The following is an 18,455-nucleotide window of genomic DNA, read 5'->3' on the forward strand; positions in this document are numbered from 1 at the left end:
CTGCTGCGAAGAGTCACAGGCAACCCTACGGCTGGCCCACAGGGGCCCACCGCTGACCAGTGCCCACCCAGGGAGACCAAGGCATCAGATGCTTTAAAGCCTGCTAAGAGAGAAGGCCTCTGCTCCCTTGATTTGATTCCAGGAATTCTCAAACAAATGTGCAGATTTCCCTCCTTTTGCCTGCCTCTGTTAGAAACCTGTGGTTATCTCCATCTCTAGAAGCATCGATGGCTGCCAGTCCCAGGACCCCCATGAGACCCTGATGTCAAATTAGGGCATGGGTTCTAGGACTCTACTCAACCTTTGGACCAAGGGACACCTGAGGCCACTAGGCGAGAGATTCCATTTAGCCCCCGGGGGAAAGTTTGCCAACCATGCCCAGATGCGGCCCCCAAGCACACAACCCCCCCAATTTAACTCCCATACTTGCTTCTCAGCTATACCAGTCCCCAGCCCAGTGATCTTCCCAGCTCACAGGGAAAGGCCTTCATCCATCCCCCTGCAGGTCATGTGGGTAGCAAGCCTGTTTTTGCATCTCACTCTACTTCCCAGGCCATGAGGGGATCACAGTGGACTCCAAGGGAAGGACATCTCAGGAGAACTCAGCCCAGCACAAGTCTTGAGGTGGCACCTCTGCCCCACTCCATGCCACTCAGCACCAGGCCAACGTCTCTCACCTGATGCCCATGGAGTGTGTAGAGCAGCCGGCCCTCCATCAGGTCCAAGATCTTCAGGGTCGAGTCGCTGGAGGCTGTGATTAGGTAGTTTCCCGACGGGTGGAAGGAGAGGGCATTCACTGCTGCGCTGTGCACTGGGGGAAGGACATCAGTTAGGTGCTGGCTAGGAAGCACACGGAGCACAGCTGAAGCCCAAGCCAGGCAATGGGGGCCAATCGAGGCTCAGCATGGGCCTGACAGGGCTGGGCCAGGGTGGCCATCACTCAGAAGAGCTGCGGGGAGCCCAAGAAAGACTTCCCAGGAGAGCAGCACAACCAAAAGACAAGAGAAGACGCATCCAGAGGCAAGGGTGAGCAGTGGGAGACGCAAAGCAGGTGGAAGCATGTGGCAAGCCAGAAGCACCACATGCTTCGCCTCTCCCACGACACTGAGCAGTCGAGCCGGAGCACAATAGAGTGCTCACACACAGCACTTACTCTGTCTCATATACTGTTTCTTTAGGGAAGCCAGTCGGAAAACAAAACCCTTCAAATGCTAATACAATGCCACTGCCCTATGGGAGAAGCTGTGGGAGGCAGGCAAGCAGAAGGCTAAGACACTCTCAGGCGGTCAGGCCTGGGTTCAGATCCCAGCCTCCCGTTGGTCCACGTGAGCAAGCATCTTGACCACCCTGAGCCTCAGTTTATCCGTCTGTACTACAGCACCCATGTGTTAGGGGTGCTATGGGGATGCTACCAGGTTAAGCCCCTGAGGCCTTTGCAGAATGAACCCTCAGGCCCCAGTGCCAGCATGGATGTCCCTCTCCTCTGCCCCCATGAGTCCCATGCAACTCCAGGTCCTGCCATTTTACCCACTCAACAGCTCAGCCCTGTCCATGGCTCTCTTTCCCCCACTGTTCCAGCCCAAGCCCCACCATCTGTTCTGGTGTCCCTCACTCTTCAAGATCCAGCCACTCCAGCTCTGCAACTCCCCCAGCCATGGAGCCTTATTACCTCTTGTTCCCAATAGGCCTGGGAGACTCTTGCCTTTCCCTTCCCCTAAACTTAAAGCTTACCACTTGGAGTTACCTCCTCTAGGAAGCTTCCCCTGACCTCGTCATTGGGGCCACCCCCTCCATGAGTCCTTCCAAAACATGACAAGCCTCCCTTCGGTTCACTCTTCACATATATGTGCAGCTATCTGATTCACGTCTGGGTATCCCATGAGACCATGAGCTCCACCAAGCGGGGGCTGTGTTGAGTCTCTGCTTTCTGGCTCAGTGCCTAGCACCAAGTGAGACCCAGAAAGTGGCTGGTGAGTAGGTGCTTCGGCTGGATGTCCAGAAGTCCCAGCAGGTTACACAGCCCTCTCTCAAGGCCAAGGGCATGTTCTGAGTAGAGCTGGGGTCAAGCACAGGCAGTCCACCTGGGGACAGAGCAACTCCACAGCCCATGTATGGACCAGCTGCATCACAGACCCTCACGTAGCACTGCTGCTGAGGGAGACTCTGGTGCCTTCCTTCCTATTACCACAGGCCTGATGAGGAGAACCAGCAGGACTGAAGTAATCATGACCCTGCCAAGTCAGAATTGCCACAAACATAAAGGCAAATTCAAAACCAACCCCTCACCCCAGCGCTGAGAGGCTGCAGGAACCCCTGCTGGGCTGGTAAACATACCTACCACAAAATGGCCCTTGGCAGGGCCCATGGGGATACACAGAGCCCCTCAGATGCCAGCCTAGCTGATGTGCTGATGTGCTGGGGAGTATGCATACATGTTCCCATGCACGCTTAGGGGAGACAGCCAAGGCTTTACGTAAGATAATATTTATATCTGAACAACACCCTCTGAGTGCCAGGAGCTCCATGAGGCAGCCTGTGGGGGGGCTACCGAGGTCTCTGCAGCCAGCTCCTTGAGGCAGAATACACAGACCCCCTGTCTGCACTGGGATGAAGGCTACCCCCACCCCCACATGGGACAAAGCCAGCAGAGGGCAGCCAGTGGCAGGAGGGGAGGCCAGGGCTTCCCTAGCATAGCACCACCAAAGCAGCAGGGTCAGCGTGTGCATACCACGGCAGGGCCTCCTGCTTGGCCAAGCCCACCTGAGGGAGAAGCTCTCCCAGAGGAAGGGCAACAGAAGCCCTGCTCCACGTAAATGCCAGAAATACCAAGAAACACCTGGAACCATTTACTCTAGGAGAGGGCTTGGCCTGGCACACCAGGATTTGGGGATGCCCCGGACACCAGGACCCACCCCACCTTTCCCCACTCGCTCTCCTGTCTCATCCACTGGCCACACCAGCCTCTGCTCTCACGCCTCCCTGCCTCTGTAGAGGTGGTGGGGAGGCAGCAGTACAGGAAGGCCTCAACTTCAGAACCACCCCTGCATGACAGTCCTCCACGAGGGCTGCCTCATGAGGGGGTGAGCCTCCCATCACAATGCCCTGAGCAGCAACTGTCCAGAAATGATCCACTTTTCGTCAAGTACAAAGCCGCAGGCCTTCTTCTTGGCTCCATGGCAGATATCAGTGATGACACACGCTGCCATTTGGGTGGCAGCTGTGAGCTCCTGGCTCTTATCCCCCAACTTCCACCCCAAAGAGGGAACTTCCAACTCAGGATGGGAGATACACCAATGTCAAACCTCTATAGGTCACCCGGAGCCCAAGGAGGGTGGGATGAGGCCACCACAGTCCCTGTCCCCAAACACCAGGAACTGGTCATGGCTTGTGGGCAGCAGGTGGCCTAAAGAGAGACCTGAGTACCCAGAATCCACTCTAGCCCACCCTGCTTTGCATGTAGAGGTCCTCAGCAAACTTGGGCCCACTATCTGATGGGCTCCAAACTGACCAAGGGGTCCAGAGAAGGCCTGGGTACCCACCCAAGTAGGAGATACCCTTCGGGGGCAAAGCAGGCCTAGCCCAGGCTTGTCACTGGATAACGGACCTGCGCATGCCATAAACCACAACGCACATTATGGGTTCTGGGACGGGGGCTGCTGTTCAGATGTCTGAACAGTCTTAACGTGGGCTCAGAGCATATGGAGCAAACCACCTCATGGGGACTAGCACTCTTGGGGCTCCACCAGCCCGTCAACTCCTTGCTGAATTGGGAAGTCAGAACGGCTCCCCACAGCAACAGGCCAGAGCCAACCAACTCCTTGGCTGGGAAGAGAGTCAGCTAGCCTGAAAGAAATGGCGCCAGCTGCCCGCTGTGGCCCAAAGCCCCAAGCAGGCTCCAACTCCAACAACCTGAGCCAGAACAGGAAGTGCCCTCCACACACAATCATGCGATGGCTGGACACAGGCAGGCTGGGGCTTGCTGGCCACGCACTGCAACATTAACCATTCTCTCAGAAGAGCCCACCAGCTTCACACACCTGAAGGCCACTCAGGAAGTGCCTGGTACCCATCCAGAGTTACCAGAGGAGACAATGGGTGTCACTGTGTCCTTAAAAACTTCCCTGGGTTTCATAGGGATCAGGGATATAAAACATATCAGGCAGCTGCTGCCACAGTACTGGGAGCCCTTGAGAATCAGCCTCCAAAGAGATCCCCCTGCCCCTATGGAGGAGGGGGAGCTTCTCAGGTAGAGGGTTTCAGCTAGGGGCTCTCTCAGGAGCCCCTAGACCTGAACAGACCTGGCCAGGTCCCTCCATCAGCAAAGAGGTCATTGAGCCCTTGAGGGTGAGCCTAGAGGCTATGGGATGAGTTTGCTAACCTGTGAACACCTGCCATGTGCCATGGCACTGCGCAAGAGCTCAGGGGGAACCCAGTCGTGTTTGCAGGGTACTCCAAGTTCCTCTAAGCCTCCAATCTACACTAAGGCTGGCTTAGGAACAAGATGCTGCAAGCCACTAAGTAGCTCCGTCACAAGAGGCAAGGCCGGCAGCACAAGCAGACTGCATTGTCTCAGTGGAGCCTGTCAGCCACACACACTCAGGTCCACACAGAACTCGGCCCCTAGGGCTCATCTGCATCCACCTACACCTCCCCCACCCTGCCCACCACCACGCCTGCTCCCTCAAGAATCCCAGGGCACTCCGAGGTGGCTCACGCCTATGATCCTAGCACTCTGGGAGTTCAAGACCAGCCTGAGCAAGAGCAAGACCCTGTCTCTTCTAAAAATGGAAAAAATTAGGCCGGGCGTGGTGGCTCACGCCTGTAATCCTAGCACTCTGGGAGGCCGAGGCGGGCAGATAGTTTGAGCTCAGGAGTTCGAGACCAGCCTGAGCAAGAGCGAGACCCCGTCTCTATTAAAAATAGAAAGGAATTATATGGACAACTAAAAATATATATAGAAAAAAATAGCCAGGCATGGTGGCGCATGCCTATAGTCCCAGCTACTCGGGAGGCTGAGGCAGGAGGATTGCTTGAGCCCAGGAGTTTGAGGTTGCTGTGAGCTAGGCTGACTCCATGGCACCAGGGCAACAGAGTGGGGAGTGGGGGCAAAAAAAAAAAAAAAAAAGAATCCCAGGGCCTTCTCCCCAGCATCCACCACTCTCCTCAACTGCTCTACAGTGCTCTACCTCCTGACCACCTTCTTCACAAGACGTCACCCCCCTTCACTCCCTGGCTCTGCTCTCCTCAGCCCTCCCATGCTGGGAGATGGGGCTTATACCCCTCACTCTGGCTGTTTGCGGAGCTTTTTATTCCATGGTCCCGCAATTGTAGGGGCCCAGGATGTGGCCTCAGCCCTTCTTCCATCCCAGATCCCTGGGCCCAGCTGCCCCCTCCACCCCCACAGGGTCAGCCTCTGTCTCTATTCAATCTCCACAACCCATCCTCTGGGCCTGACCTCTCCCTCGCTCTGATGCCAGCCCTCATTTTGACATTGGGCAAGGACAGCCCATCCACCAGTCACTGGGACACACCAGCCCCAACCCAAACAGGCTCTCAACATAGCTGTCCTCTCAGATGTCCCTCCTCCCTTCATTCCTCAAGTGAGAGGGCCAGTCCCAGCACTGCCAGCCAGGCCACATCTTTGGGATGCTGGGCTAGAGATGGCATTCAAGGCTCTCCTCAATGGGTACCTGCTGCTATACCCCATGAACACCAGGCCCAGGCTCCTGATCCATCAGAGAGGAGCCTGGGCCCTCCCAAGATCACCTAGAGATCCTCTCCTCCCAGTGTCAAGGCTTATGTAGCACAAACCACGCACCTGCTCTGTATTATAATCCTTATGTGGATTCTCCCACCAGACCCACATAAGGCCCACGAGGAAGGCCTTATTATCACCTCGTACAGAAAGAACCACAGCATGTAATACTGACCACTGCCCTGCCTCTCACCTTCCCTTCCCATCCAAGTCCTCCCTCCTCTGCACCTGCCCACCTCCCCCAGCCCACTGTGCAGATATGCCCAATGCTCATCCACCCCACCCTTAACTCAGACCTGGCCCAAAGCAGAAGACAAGTCTCTAAGGCTGAAAAAGGGAAGGGAGAGGTGTGGTCTCCAAGTGGAGGGTAGGCCCCCTGCTGCTCTGTTCTGGAAGCTTCTGTCTGAAAGAGCATCAGTGACAAACTCCAGGGCTCCCTGTGTAGTAAAGAACCAGTTCTTGGCCGGGCACGGTGGCTCACGCCTGTAATCCTAGCACTCTGGGAGGCCGAGGCGGGTGGATCGCTCAAAGTCAGGAGTTCGAGACCAGCCTGAGCAAGAGCGAGACCCCGTCTCTACTAAAAATAGAATGAAATTATCTGGCCAACTAAAATATATATAGAAAAAATTAGCCGGGCATGGTGGCGCATGCCTGTAGTCCCAGCTACTCGGGAGGCTGAGGCAGTAGGATCTCTTAAGCCCAGGAGTCTGAGGTTGCTGTGAGCTAGGCTGACGCCACGGCACTCACTCTAGCCCGGCACTCACTCTAGCCTGGGCAACAAAGCGAGACTCTGTCTCAAAAAAAAAAAAAAAAAAAAAGAACCAGTTCTTGTGGCTAGCTCCTGCCACCTGGTGGTGGTGTAGAGTACTGCAGGCCATAATCAATCAGGTTGTCTTCACTAGACCAGACACCAGGACCAAGACTCAGCATCATCAGTGTCAATGTCCTCATCATTAACACCATACCTTTGTGTTAGCCACTCTTTCAGTTCTTTTGTTTTTGTTTTTTTTTTTTGAGACAGAGTCTCACTATGTTGCCCCAGGCTAGAGTGCCATGGCATCAGCCTGGCTCACAGCAACCTCAAACTCCTGGGCTCAAGCAATACTTCTGCCTCAGCCTCCAGAATAGCTGGGACTACAGACATGCGCCACCATGCCCAGCTAATTTTTTCTATATATGTATATATATATATATATATATATATTTTTTTTTTTTTTTTTTAGTTGTCCATATAATTTCTTTCTATTTTTAGTAGAGATGGGGTCTCGCTCTTGCTCAGGCTGGTCCTGAACTCCTGACCTTGAGCAATCCTCCCGCCTCAGCCTCCCAGAGTGCTAGGATTACAGGTGTGAGCCACCGCGCCCGGCCTCCACCACGTGCTTTTCAACACCAGGATCTTCTCCCACTTCTTGTTTATCCCCAAAACAGTTCTGTCCTCAAACGTCCAAAGTCAACTAGAAAGGACTTGTGGGGAGTCAGGGGAGAGCTGTGAACCCCAAGCCCCACACCTGTGTACATCCACGTCCTTCCCACTCTAGGTGTGGATTGGGGAAGTGAATCCATAAACTTTAAATTTAGTCCCAGGTCAATGACCACAGTTCACGACTCCTAATTTCTCCTAGGGCCCGTGGCAGCTCCATCCCCAGAACTGGGACTCCTCATGGCCCTGCCCAGTCATACCTGCTCCCAAGTCAGTTCCATACCCCAGCACCTTCAGCCAGCTCATCCTGAGCACATCCAAGTCTGCCCTTGCCCCCCACCTTCCACCTGGAGCCTGACATGAGCCCATGTCCACTGCCCACTGCCCACTGCCCTGCCCTCCGAGGACTATAGCTAAATCAGAGGAAACAGTCCTGGGCCTGCCTCCTGAACCTGGCCCCTACCTAAGTCAGCCTTCGATATGATTCATGGCTCTACATCTGTGGCGGACATTATGAGGCCAGAGGTGGACAAGGTCCAATGCTGAACCTCTACTGACAGCCCTGCCCCCTTTACCACAGGTCAAGGGTTGTCACCTTGGCCCTGGAGGGCAGGGCCTCCATCACAGGGAGAGGCCAGTGGCTTGCACAGCCCTGGCCAGAGACCCATTGAGGACTCCCCATCTGGCCCTGGAGTGTGTGTGAGACTCTGCTACCTTGGAGGTAGACACCAAAGGGCTTGGTGAAAGCCAAGTAGCCCCACGTTTCATCTCCTGGCTAAGGTTCGACGTCAGGGCAGCCACACCACAGACTACCCACCGCTGGAATCCCAACAGACCTGGGACTCCTCCCCACCCAAGGCCATCCTCAGGCCCATTTAAGCACTGCAGCAATGAACCAACACCTGGCACCAGCAGTTCCACCACGGCTGCTCGTGTGCCCAGGAGGCGATTCAACACTCACGCTGATAATGCTGCAACAGCCGGTGAGTCCGCACGTCCCACACCTTCACTGTGTTGTCCATGCCGGCAGCAGCAATGCACGTACCGCTGGGGTGGAAGTCCACATAGGTGACAAAGCTGGAAAGACAGGGACCACCATTTATCCTGGCTCAGGAAGAATTAAAAAATGTCCACTGCTTCCCCATCCCTGTGCATCTGCACATGTTGTTCCCTTGACCCAGACACCTCCTTTCTGCCATGTTTCTTTACCAGGTGGGCAAGAGAAAGCAAGAAGTAGGAGGTAAGAACAGTGGCCAGCAGTGAACTAAGGTGGACTTACCAAGAACCCTGTCCCACTATCAATTTTTAAATATAAGTAGAGAAAGCTGTCTCTAGACTCGAAGGTCAGCTAGGCTATTCTGGGGTTTTAAGAGTTGTAGCTGGTACCCTTGCCAGGGCTGGCTGCAAGACAGATCCTGCCAGCTGAGGCTCAGGTGGGAAGGTCCAGCAGGGTTATGGGGCTGCTGGCCCACCTATCTTAAGGAGACAGGCCAAGGACCCTCGTTATACCCATACATGACACTCAGGCTGTTACCATGTCCAGCTCTCAGGAGGGGCCCTTACCTGTGGTTCCCAGGCTAACTAAGGAGGGCAGAAGCTGCGGTTCATTCAGGAACTTGGAACAGTTGAGTCCCTACTCAAATGTAGGCTCCTCCCCCTCTCAATGATGTGGCACAATATGAATAGCCACCACCTGCTACAAGAACCTGAAGAGGCTTTCACTTGGAAAGCCATCACAATAGGTGGAACATACTAAAAAGCTTTAAAACACAGTTGGGTCAAAGCATGATATAGGCTGGAAAATAAAACCACTTGTCAAGACTGAGTTCAGCTGCTCACAGACAGGCATGTTGCAGCGCTGAGTACTAGAAAATAAAGGGGAAAAAGAGAGGCCCAAAGAATTATATGGCATGAGGTTAAGTGCTCCTGTTATTTGTGGGAAGGGGATGGGGCTGAACCTTCTATCCACACAGGAAAAGATGGAGAGCTTGGTTGCCAGCCCTTGCAGAAGACACCAGACAAACAGCAGCAGAGACATGGCGGCTGGTTCCCACAGTTCCAGCTACTGAAGGCCACAGGGCCTCCTCATGCCCAGGTCTGAGCTCTGTCCCTGAGAGCCTGCAGGTGGAGGACAGCATCCAGGGACTCACCCGCCATGCTCGCAGTATGAGTGGACACACTCCCGGCTGTTCTTGTCCCATAGCTTGACAGTCTTGTCATCACTGGCAGACACGATGAGCCGCCCATCAGGGGAGAACCTGAACCAGATGGGGCACAAGTCACACCACTGGCTAACAGATGTCATGGGCACCACACACATTTTCCACAGCAATCCTTCCCTGAGTGCCTACAACCTGACCCCAGGAACCCCCCAGGGTTACACGCCCTGCTCTGGCCCCAAGTGATCCAGGGCAAAGTGGCTTCCCTCTCTGTGAGATGAATTAGAATGGTGCCAAAACGATAACCATGTGATAACCATATACATTTGCTAACTGGCTAGATTTAACCATTCCACAATGTATGTATACTTCAAAACATCATGTTGTACATGACAAATACATACAATTTTATCTGCCAATTAAAAAAATTTGTCCTAGCACTTTGGGGGGGCTGAGGAGGAGGATTGCTTGAGGATTGCCAGGAATTTGAAACCAGCTTGGGCAACATAGCAAGACCTCATCTCAACAAAAATTTTTTAAAAAGTAGCCAGATGTGGTGGTGCACACCTATCCAGCTACTCAAGAGACTGAGGCAGGAGGATCGCTCAAGCCCAGGAGTTCAAAGATATATTAAGCTATGATCATGCCACTGCACTCCAACCTGGGAGACAAAGCAAAACCCTATCTCTACAAGAAAAAAGAAAATCTCAACACAGTATTCCTGGCAGCAAACAAAAAAATAAAATCTAAAAAAAAAGTAAAAATAAAAAACAAAAAGTGAATGCCCTGATAAATCTTTTCGGGGACATACGGATTGCATCATATGAGGTAAATATCAGTTTTACTTCTGTTTATTTGGTTATATCTTAATCATGTTGTGTTATTGAAAATGATAATTTTTAACACTTGATAATTTTTCTTTTTTCCCTCTAAAGAGTTTTTCAGGAACCTGTGACTAAAATTTAAATGTTATAAAATTGTTTCCTTTATTTTTTTTTTCTTTTCCTCTTCTTTTTTTTTTTTTCCTGAGGCAAGGCCTCACTATGTTGTTGCCCTGACTGGACTTGAACTCTTGGGCTCAAGTGATCCTCCGGCCTCAGCCTCCAGGTTGGCTGGGATTACAGGCGAGAACCAGCACACCCCACCTATTTTTTTCTTCTTGAATTTAGGAAACTGATCTTTCATGTTGCTCTTCTTGTTTTTTGTTTACTTAATTTCATGCACAAACAACTCCCCCACTCCATCTAAACAATAAACTCTAACAAAATGGAAAAAATAAAAGTTTTTTCTGGCCGCTCTAGAGCAAAAATGAATTTAAATACATAAACAGAAAAGAACATGCCTACCTCACAGCAAGCACAGAGCAATATAATGCACATGAGCCTCCAGCAGCACACGGCACGTGGCAGCACGCAGCCCGTGTTGACTGCTGGTATTATTAGCATGAAGGTGGCCAAAAGCCCAACATCAGTGTCATTATCCTGTGCCCAGGTCCTCTGAGTCTACATTTGACTCGAGTGGGGGGCAACAAAAACACGATCTGCCAATAAAAAGGCATAAATGTCCTGGGGACCCACCACCAACGGCCAAGTGTGGGCTTGACACCCCCAGTTTGCTGGCCTGGCTCCTTCTATCCTCAGGCCCCTGGTTATGAGACCTCACAGAGCAATCAGGAGCCTTCCAGAACAAAGGAATGAGGGTGCCCTGGAAAATGAGTAACTTACATGGGGTCCCCAGAAGAACACAGTTCAATAGTCCCCAACCCCTGACTCCCATAGTTGCCTAGTATCCTCTGGTCACACCCAATCCCTTCCTCTGAAGCAAAGATATTTGACACATGAGAAAGCTCTGTTGAAAGAAACTAAATAAACTAGAAGTAGGTATATCTGTGTCTGCAATCCTTAGACCTTGAAAGGTCCTTTGGATCACCTGGCCCCCCATTCACACAGCACAGGTTCCCAGGCCAAAGGGAGGGTCAGCATCCAGGCCAAACCCCCTCAGAAGCCGAGGCCCCCATCTGGCAGCTCGGGAGCAAAATCAGTCTCTGAAGAGAGCACCGCAGAGGAAAGTAAGCAAGCCTAGTGGCAGAGAGACTTGGTACAAACTCTAGCTCTGCCACTTACCCACCATGTGCTCTGGGGCAAGATACTGCACCGTTCTGAGCGTGTTTCCTCACCTGCAAAGTGGAAATGATACCACCTGGCTTGCAGAACTCTCATGAGGAACAGGAAGAAAACATATACTGCTGGTACTGACATATCTCACAGAAGTTGTTATTGCTAATAACAACTATTGTTATTGTTGACTTGGCTTATTGACTTGGCTTGTGGTATGTCAGCACAGATGTCAGAGGGTCATCATGGCTGACAATGGACTAACTTATGTGTCATTCATCAGCTCACTGAAGCGTCTCAACAACTTACAATGCAGGAACTATTATTGTTCCCATTTACAGATAAGGAAACAGGCTTAGGAAGATTAAAGAGAGGCTAAGTAACTTGTCCAAGGTCACAAGCAGGCACTCAACAGCCCCTTTGAGCCACCCCTCAACCCCCAGGTCCCTCCAAGGGTCTCCAGACAAGGCAATGCTCACTTGGCACAGCGGACCCAGTTGATATGCTGGCTCAGCGAGAACAGGAATTTCTGGCGATGAGTCGACCACACCTTGACTGTCTTGTCGTCAGAGGCCGTCACAAGGGACTGGCCGTCACTGCAGAAGTGAACACTCCTCACTGTGGCTGTGTGTGCACGAAACACAGTTGACTCACCTTTGCTACAAGGACAGGCATCACAAGTCAGGAAACCCACAACAGTGACGTGAGGGCACACAAGTACATCAAAGCTCTCCCCACCCCTCAGCCACCCCTCCCAAAGTCAGTCAGACCTGAGCACCCCAGGCCCCAAAAGGGAAGGCCAGAGCCTCTCCTGTAAGAGCAGAGCACTGTCCCCGCACCCTCCCCACCCCCGCCCCACGTGCAAGCAGCATCAGGTAGCATTTCTTCAAGGATGGCTGGGGTCAGCCCAAAATTCCTCTCCTAACCCTGAGGGAAGGGCTCCAACTAAAGGCCCAGCCACTGATGGCATCTCCTCAGAAGCAGGGTGGATGCTCCATTGTGACAAGTCCCAAGCCAGGGTAGGGGTAGGACAGCTCTGGCACCAGGGCCCCAGACTGTGACAAGCCCCTCGAAGTCTAAAACTCACACATTGGGCACCCAGATGCGGACGGTCTTGTCTCGGGAGCCTGAGGCAAGAAGGTGTCCCGAAGGGGAGAAGTTCACGCAGGTGACAGCGTCCTTGTGGCCAGTGAAGCGGTAGGCACGTGACTGAGGCTTCATGTGCCAGACCATGAGGCACGAGTCCATGGAGCCACTGGCTGAGGAGAGTGGGTGATACTATGACCTTCAACTCTACCAGGCCTCAGGTCAAGCCCGGACTGGGGAGGCAGGGGTAGCAAGAGGCCCAGCTCTGCCTTCCCCAGCATCCACAACCAGGGCAGTGAGAAGGCTCCCCACGGGGCAGGCCACATCTCCAATGACTGCTCACTGGGCCTCTGGCCCAGCAGTTCTCCAAGCAGTATGGCCACATGGCAATAGACTGACAAAGGCCCTTCACATGCCACCCCTGGGCTGCAACTCAGAGCTCTGGGGAAACTAAGCACCATGGGGCCCTAGGTCTCCCCACAGACACACCCCGGGGGAACCAGAGAGCAAGTCCTCCCAATGCTGGGGAGCCAGCCCAACCCAATGAGAGAGTCCAACTCAATAAGAAGCCTAGAGGAGGCCCCTAAAACAGACCAAAAATGACTTCAGTTCCCTCTTAACCTACAGCATGCCACAAAGCCAGCAGCCTCTGGCAGGGGCCTTGATGATAAGATGAAGTGGCAAGGCTTGTCCATGAAAACAAGAAAACGCACTCATAAAAGCTGTGTATGAACCCCCATGCAACCAAGGAAGGGGGGTGCACTCAAATGCAGCATAAGGGCAGTGGAAGAGGGGGTCCCCCGGCTCTGCTCAACATCCTTCTCACTGGTAGTAGGTCTCTTCAACAAGGTGTGCCATATTACTATGGGCAACAGAATCAATGAAGATTCAAGGAAAAGGAGATACTGTTTAGGGCTCATTCCACAGGACAGACCCAAGTGATGGCTAGGGTGTACAGGGAAAAGCCCAAACCCCAATCCCACCCTCAAAGGCTATGTGACCTTGGCAAGACCCCTAACCTCTCTGAGCCTCAAGTTCTTCACAGGTAAAATGGAGCTCCCGAAACCCAGCACCCAGAAAGCAGGGAGGTGGAAGATGCAGGTCTAGACAAAGTTGTGCTGTCCTTGCTGTCCTCTGCTTCCCTGCACGCTATACCTCCCAGATAAAAACTTAGCCTTCTCAGCTCATAACCATGCTTGGACAGGATGCCTCCTCTTACCCAGCTGCTTCATGTTGAGACTGAAGTCCACACAGGTAACTGCATCTCGGTGGCCCTTAAAATGCCTCTCCAGCGAGGGGTCCTCCTGGGGGAGAGCCATGGTCAAATGTGTGAAGCCTGGGTGAGGAAGGGGCTTCCCGGGGGCCAAGACTCTTTCTATAACAGCCAGGAGGGGTTAAAAATGCTCAAGGCCTGATCTTATATAAAGAAAATCCTAAAGAATCCACTAAAAACTATTAGAACTGATAAATGAGTTCAACAAGGTTGCAAGATACAAAATCAATACACAAAAATCAACTGTATTTCTGTACACTAGCAATAAACAACACCCCCCCCCCCCAAAAAAAACAATTCCACTCATGGTATATAAAGAATAAAATACTGGCCGGGCGCGGTGGCTCACGCCTGTAATCCTAGCACTCTGGGAGGCCGAGGTGGGCGGATCGTTTGAGCTCAGGAGTTCGAGACCAGCCTGAGCAAGAGCGAGACCCCATCTCTACTAAAAAATAGAAATTATATGGACAGCTAAAAATATATATAGAAAAAAAAATTAGCCGGGCATGGTGGTGCATGCCTGTAGTCCCAGCTACTCGGGAGGCTGAGGCAGGAGGATCGCTTGAGCCCAGGAGTTTGAGGTTGCTGTGAGCTAGGCTGATGCCACGGCACTCACTCTAGCCTGGGCAACAGAGTGAGACTCTGTCTCAAAAAAAAAAAAAAAAAGAATAAAATACTTATGAATAATTTAACAAAAGACGTACAAACTTGTACAGTGAAAATGACAAAACATCACTGAGAGAAATGAAAGAGAATCTAAAAAATGGAAAGACATGCTATGTTTATGGATTGGAAGATGTAATATTGTTAAGATGCAATACTGCCCAAATCAATCTAGGGTCAACATAATTCCTATCAAAATCACAGGTACCTTTTTTACAGAAATTGACAAGCTGATCCTAAAATTCATATGAAAATGCAGGACACCCAGAAAAAACAAAACAATCTTTAAAAAGAACAACAAACAAACAATAATAGTCACTGCGGAAAACAGTTTGGCAGTTCCTTAGAAAGTTAAACAGAAAGTTAGCAAATGGTCTATGGCCATATCACCCTGAACGCGCCCGATCTCGTCTGATCTCAGAAGCTAAGTAGGGTCGGGCCTGGTGAGTACTTGGATGGGAGAGAGTTAGCAAATGATCCAGCAATTCTTGGTAAATATCCAAAAGAATTGAAAATGTGGTTCATTAACCCAATGTCTTTCAAGAGACAAATAAACCAAATGTGGTATATCCATACAACGGAACATTATTCAGCCATAAAAAGGAGTGAAGTACTGACACATGCTGCAACATGACAAGCCTTGAAAACATTATGCTAAGTGAATGAAGCCAGGCATGAAAGGCCACATTTTGTCTGATTCCATTTATATGAAAAGTCCAGAATAGTCAAATCTATAGAGACAGAAAGCAGATTAGTGATTGCCAGGGGCTGGGGAGAATGGGGAAGGGGAAGAAATGGAATGACTGTTATTGAGTACGGGTTTCTCTCTGGGAAGATGAAAATGTTCTGGAATTAGATAGTGATGACAGTTGCACAACACTGTGAATGTATTAAAAAAACACTGAGCTGTATACTTTAAAAGGTGTATGCCAGGCGCAGTGGCTCACACCTGTAATCCTAGCACTCTGAGAGGCCGAGGTGGGAGGATCACTTGAGCCCAGGAGTTTAAGGATGCAGTGAGCTATGATGACACCACTGAGCTCTAGCTGAGGCAACAGAGGAGACTCTGTCTCAAAAAAAAAAAAAAAAAAGGTGAATTTATGGCATGTGAATATCTCAATAAAGTTATTTTTTGAAAAGCCCACAGAGAGTAAATAGGGGCCTTTCAGCAACCCTCATCTCAGGAATCAGATCCCATCATCTCAATCCCACCATGGACTGACCAGTGAACCCAAAGGTCAGCTATGGACAGGCCCCTGCTGGCATCACCACCATCTCCATTCTACCCAATGTCAGAGAAACAGCTGGGCCATACAGGACACTGCTTTGGAAGACACCAGAGGGAATATTCCAGAGACGCTATCCAACAGCATCCTGTGTCTCAGCATTTGAAAGGTTATACCTCATCTCCCCCCACCCCAAACATCAGAAACTTCAAAGTATACTGGGTGCTCCAGGGAGCCCAAAGGCTCCTTTTGGGAAAAGATGTCACTGGGGCAGAGCAAAGCCACTGCCACCCAACAAAGCTGTAACTAGAACAAAGGCCCTATGGCCCTGTGCCCAGCTCCACCCCCCATACACCTGCCTGAGTCCTCCTTTCAACAACAGGGCAGAGGACCCCCACCAGAGCAGCACCTGCTCCATTCAGCCTCCTGCCCTCACCTGACTCTTCTGGAAGAACAAGGGTAGGAGAGTGCCTACTTCTAGGCTCAGTGGGCAAGTTCAGGTCCACCCCTGACCACTGGGCCCCTTGGTAACTCCCAACACTCTCTCCCATCTTGTAGCTCCCTACAAGTGGGCCTCATCTCCCGAAACAGTAGTTTATATATCAGGGGAGGAGGCGGGGTTGTAGGGAGAGTACCAAACCAGGGGTCAAAAGTCTGGACCCTCTGCCCAAGTCCTCAGATGCCTAAGGGGCCACTCCCTGACTCTCCACGCAGCCAGAGGGCCAGGCCCGTTCAAAATCACCTCTCAAAATGAGCGGCTTTGGAGTGCTCCTCTCTGGCCTGTGAAGGAGCCTGGAGCTCGAACAAGGCGGCCCCGCCCAGGTCACACTGCAGGCCTAGGCCGTCCCAGGCATCCCAGTAGCCTGCTGTTCCCACGATGGAGCGAGGCGTACCCTCAACAAGACCCCATGACCCCACGACCCCACGCAGCCACCACTGCTCAGGATGAGGAGACAGACTACAGAGGCCCGCAGGTCGCAGGTCACACCTGAGTTGGGACGTGCTCATGTCTCCCCCACTAAGGTGCAAACTCTTGAGGCAGGGACTGTCTGTTCGCCCCAAAAGCCCCGCACAGGGCCTGGCAAGCAGGGGGCGCTCCAAAAGTGCCCCGACCCAGCGCCCCCGGCACAGACTGTCAACCGGGCTGGAGAGGACCGCCGTGGAACCCGGCGCCTCACCGGCCCATGTCGCAGCCGTCGCTCCGGCCGGCCAAGTGCCCACCGTCCCAGCGGGGAGCTTAAGGCCTGGGGCCGGCGGCGACAGGGACTTACCGGGCAGGGCGCAGCCATAGCGAGGTTGGCAGCGCCAGAGGCGCCTGAAGAGCCCGAAGCAGCAGCGACGGCCGTTGCGGCCCGTTCAGTTTCCGCGCCCCCAACGGCCGCCAATAGCAACGCGGACCCCGTAGCCGCGTCCCGCCCACCGCAATTAAAGGAGACGCGCCTCAGCTTTTTGCCCCCGACTGGAGGCAGGGCTGTGTGACCGGCGCCACGGCCCCTGCGACCAGCTCCGCCCGGCCAGCCAGCCCACAGACGGCACCGCCAAAGGCCCCTGCCTGCAGTCACTCATTCCTCCCGAGAACTTAAAAAGCGTAGAATGAGGTGCTCGCACCACCGGCCCTGGCCCGGCTAACGTGACGTAGAGCGCAGCCTTCTGGGAAATGCAGTTCCACGCCGACCTCGCCCCTGAGTCGGGAGGGAGGCGGGACTACATTTCCCAGGAGGCGGGCCGGGCTGTCCACCGACACCGCCTGTGGGATCCCGGAAGCGGGGCGCTAGTGGGTCGTTGTGTCTGTGTTCCCTTAAAGAACCTGCTCGCGCTCGCGCCGCCAGGTTTTCGCGCTAAACTCCATTAAGAACTGATTATTCACCCCTCGGGAACTCTTTAAATGGTTCGCTCCTCCGAACGCTCTTAGGACAAGTGTCGATTTAAAAGAACACGAGTCACTCGGAATCACAACCACGGAGTGGAGAGGTCTAGGTTCGATTCTTAGTTTTCGCCCTGACTTGCTGTGCGATCTCGGGAAGAACGCCTGCCTCTGCTCTGCGGGCCAGTTTCCCCACTTGTAAATAAGAGCGAGCGTGATGCAGCCGGGCCCTCAGGTCCCTTCAGCCCTTTTAAACGTTTAAAAGCAGGTGGCAATCCAAGGGCCTGGCCACCAGAGGCCGTCCCTACTCACTTTTGCGGTCCGAATACCCAGATTGTCCTAATCTTTCCTCTACCCCGCCTCACTACCGGCGTCTTCCCAACCTGCAACTGACCTGCACTGGATGTTTTGCAAGATTCAGGAAGCTTCCACCACCTCTCTCCTGGGCAGGCTGACTTGGCCAGACTACAACACTGATACGATCTGTCCAGGCTCTGAGGCATCTTACCACATCAAGACCTGACACTGTGTCCTTGGATCTGCAAACCATACTCGGGTTCAGTAAACTCAGAAACTGGCACATGGCAGGGACCTGGCATGTGGAGGAGCTTTCTTTCATTTGAACTTTAAAGGTCTGAGGCCAGACACAAGAAACGTGATTTGGTATAGAATTGGTTCCTTGATGTTAAAACTGCTCAGACTAATTTAACTTAGACAACTATGAAATTGTCCTTAAAATCACAACACACCCTGAAATTGTTCCACATTATTCAAAGGACAATTTTTAAGTCTTCCCACCAACATTTATGTCTTATTCAGTTGTTCTCTTGTCTGCCAGCCAAACATTTACCGGGGGAAAGTTAAGGAAAAAAATAAAATTAAATACAGAAAAATC

At 52.3% G+C, this 18,455-nt stretch overlaps 1 protein-coding gene across 4 annotated transcripts in view; it reads right to left on the reverse strand.

The window, feature by feature from the left end:
• The window catches only part of POC1A (POC1 centriolar protein A), a 72,488-nt gene extending 54,512 nt beyond the window's left edge, over positions 1-17,976 (reverse strand). For 2 of the 4 annotated variants that reach the window (XM_069473690.1, XM_069473688.1), the window contains exons 1-7: positions 16,968-17,001; positions 13,754-13,838; positions 12,536-12,707; positions 11,928-12,107; positions 9,326-9,433; positions 8,137-8,252; positions 678-811 (exon numbers count right to left, since the gene is read on the reverse strand). In XM_069473690.1, coding sequence (XP_069329791.1) covers positions 678-811; positions 8,137-8,252; positions 9,326-9,433; positions 11,928-12,107; positions 12,536-12,707; positions 13,754-13,838; positions 16,968-16,985 — 813 coding nt within the window. In that variant the 5' untranslated portion in view covers positions 16,986-17,001. Of the gene's footprint in view, positions 1-677; positions 812-8,136; positions 8,253-9,325; positions 9,434-11,927; positions 12,108-12,535; positions 12,708-13,753; positions 13,839-16,967; positions 17,002-17,872; positions 17,910-17,954 lie in introns of those variants that run through there. The other 2 variants (XM_069473691.1, XM_069473689.1) reach the window with 2 other exon arrangements.
• Positions 17,977-18,455: the final 479 nt, after the last annotated feature.

This window comes from Eulemur rufifrons, chromosome 7 (genome assembly GCF_041146395.1).
Source record: "Eulemur rufifrons isolate Redbay chromosome 7, OSU_ERuf_1, whole genome shotgun sequence".
NCBI classification, from domain to species: Eukaryota; Metazoa; Chordata; class Mammalia; order Primates; family Lemuridae; genus Eulemur; species Eulemur rufifrons.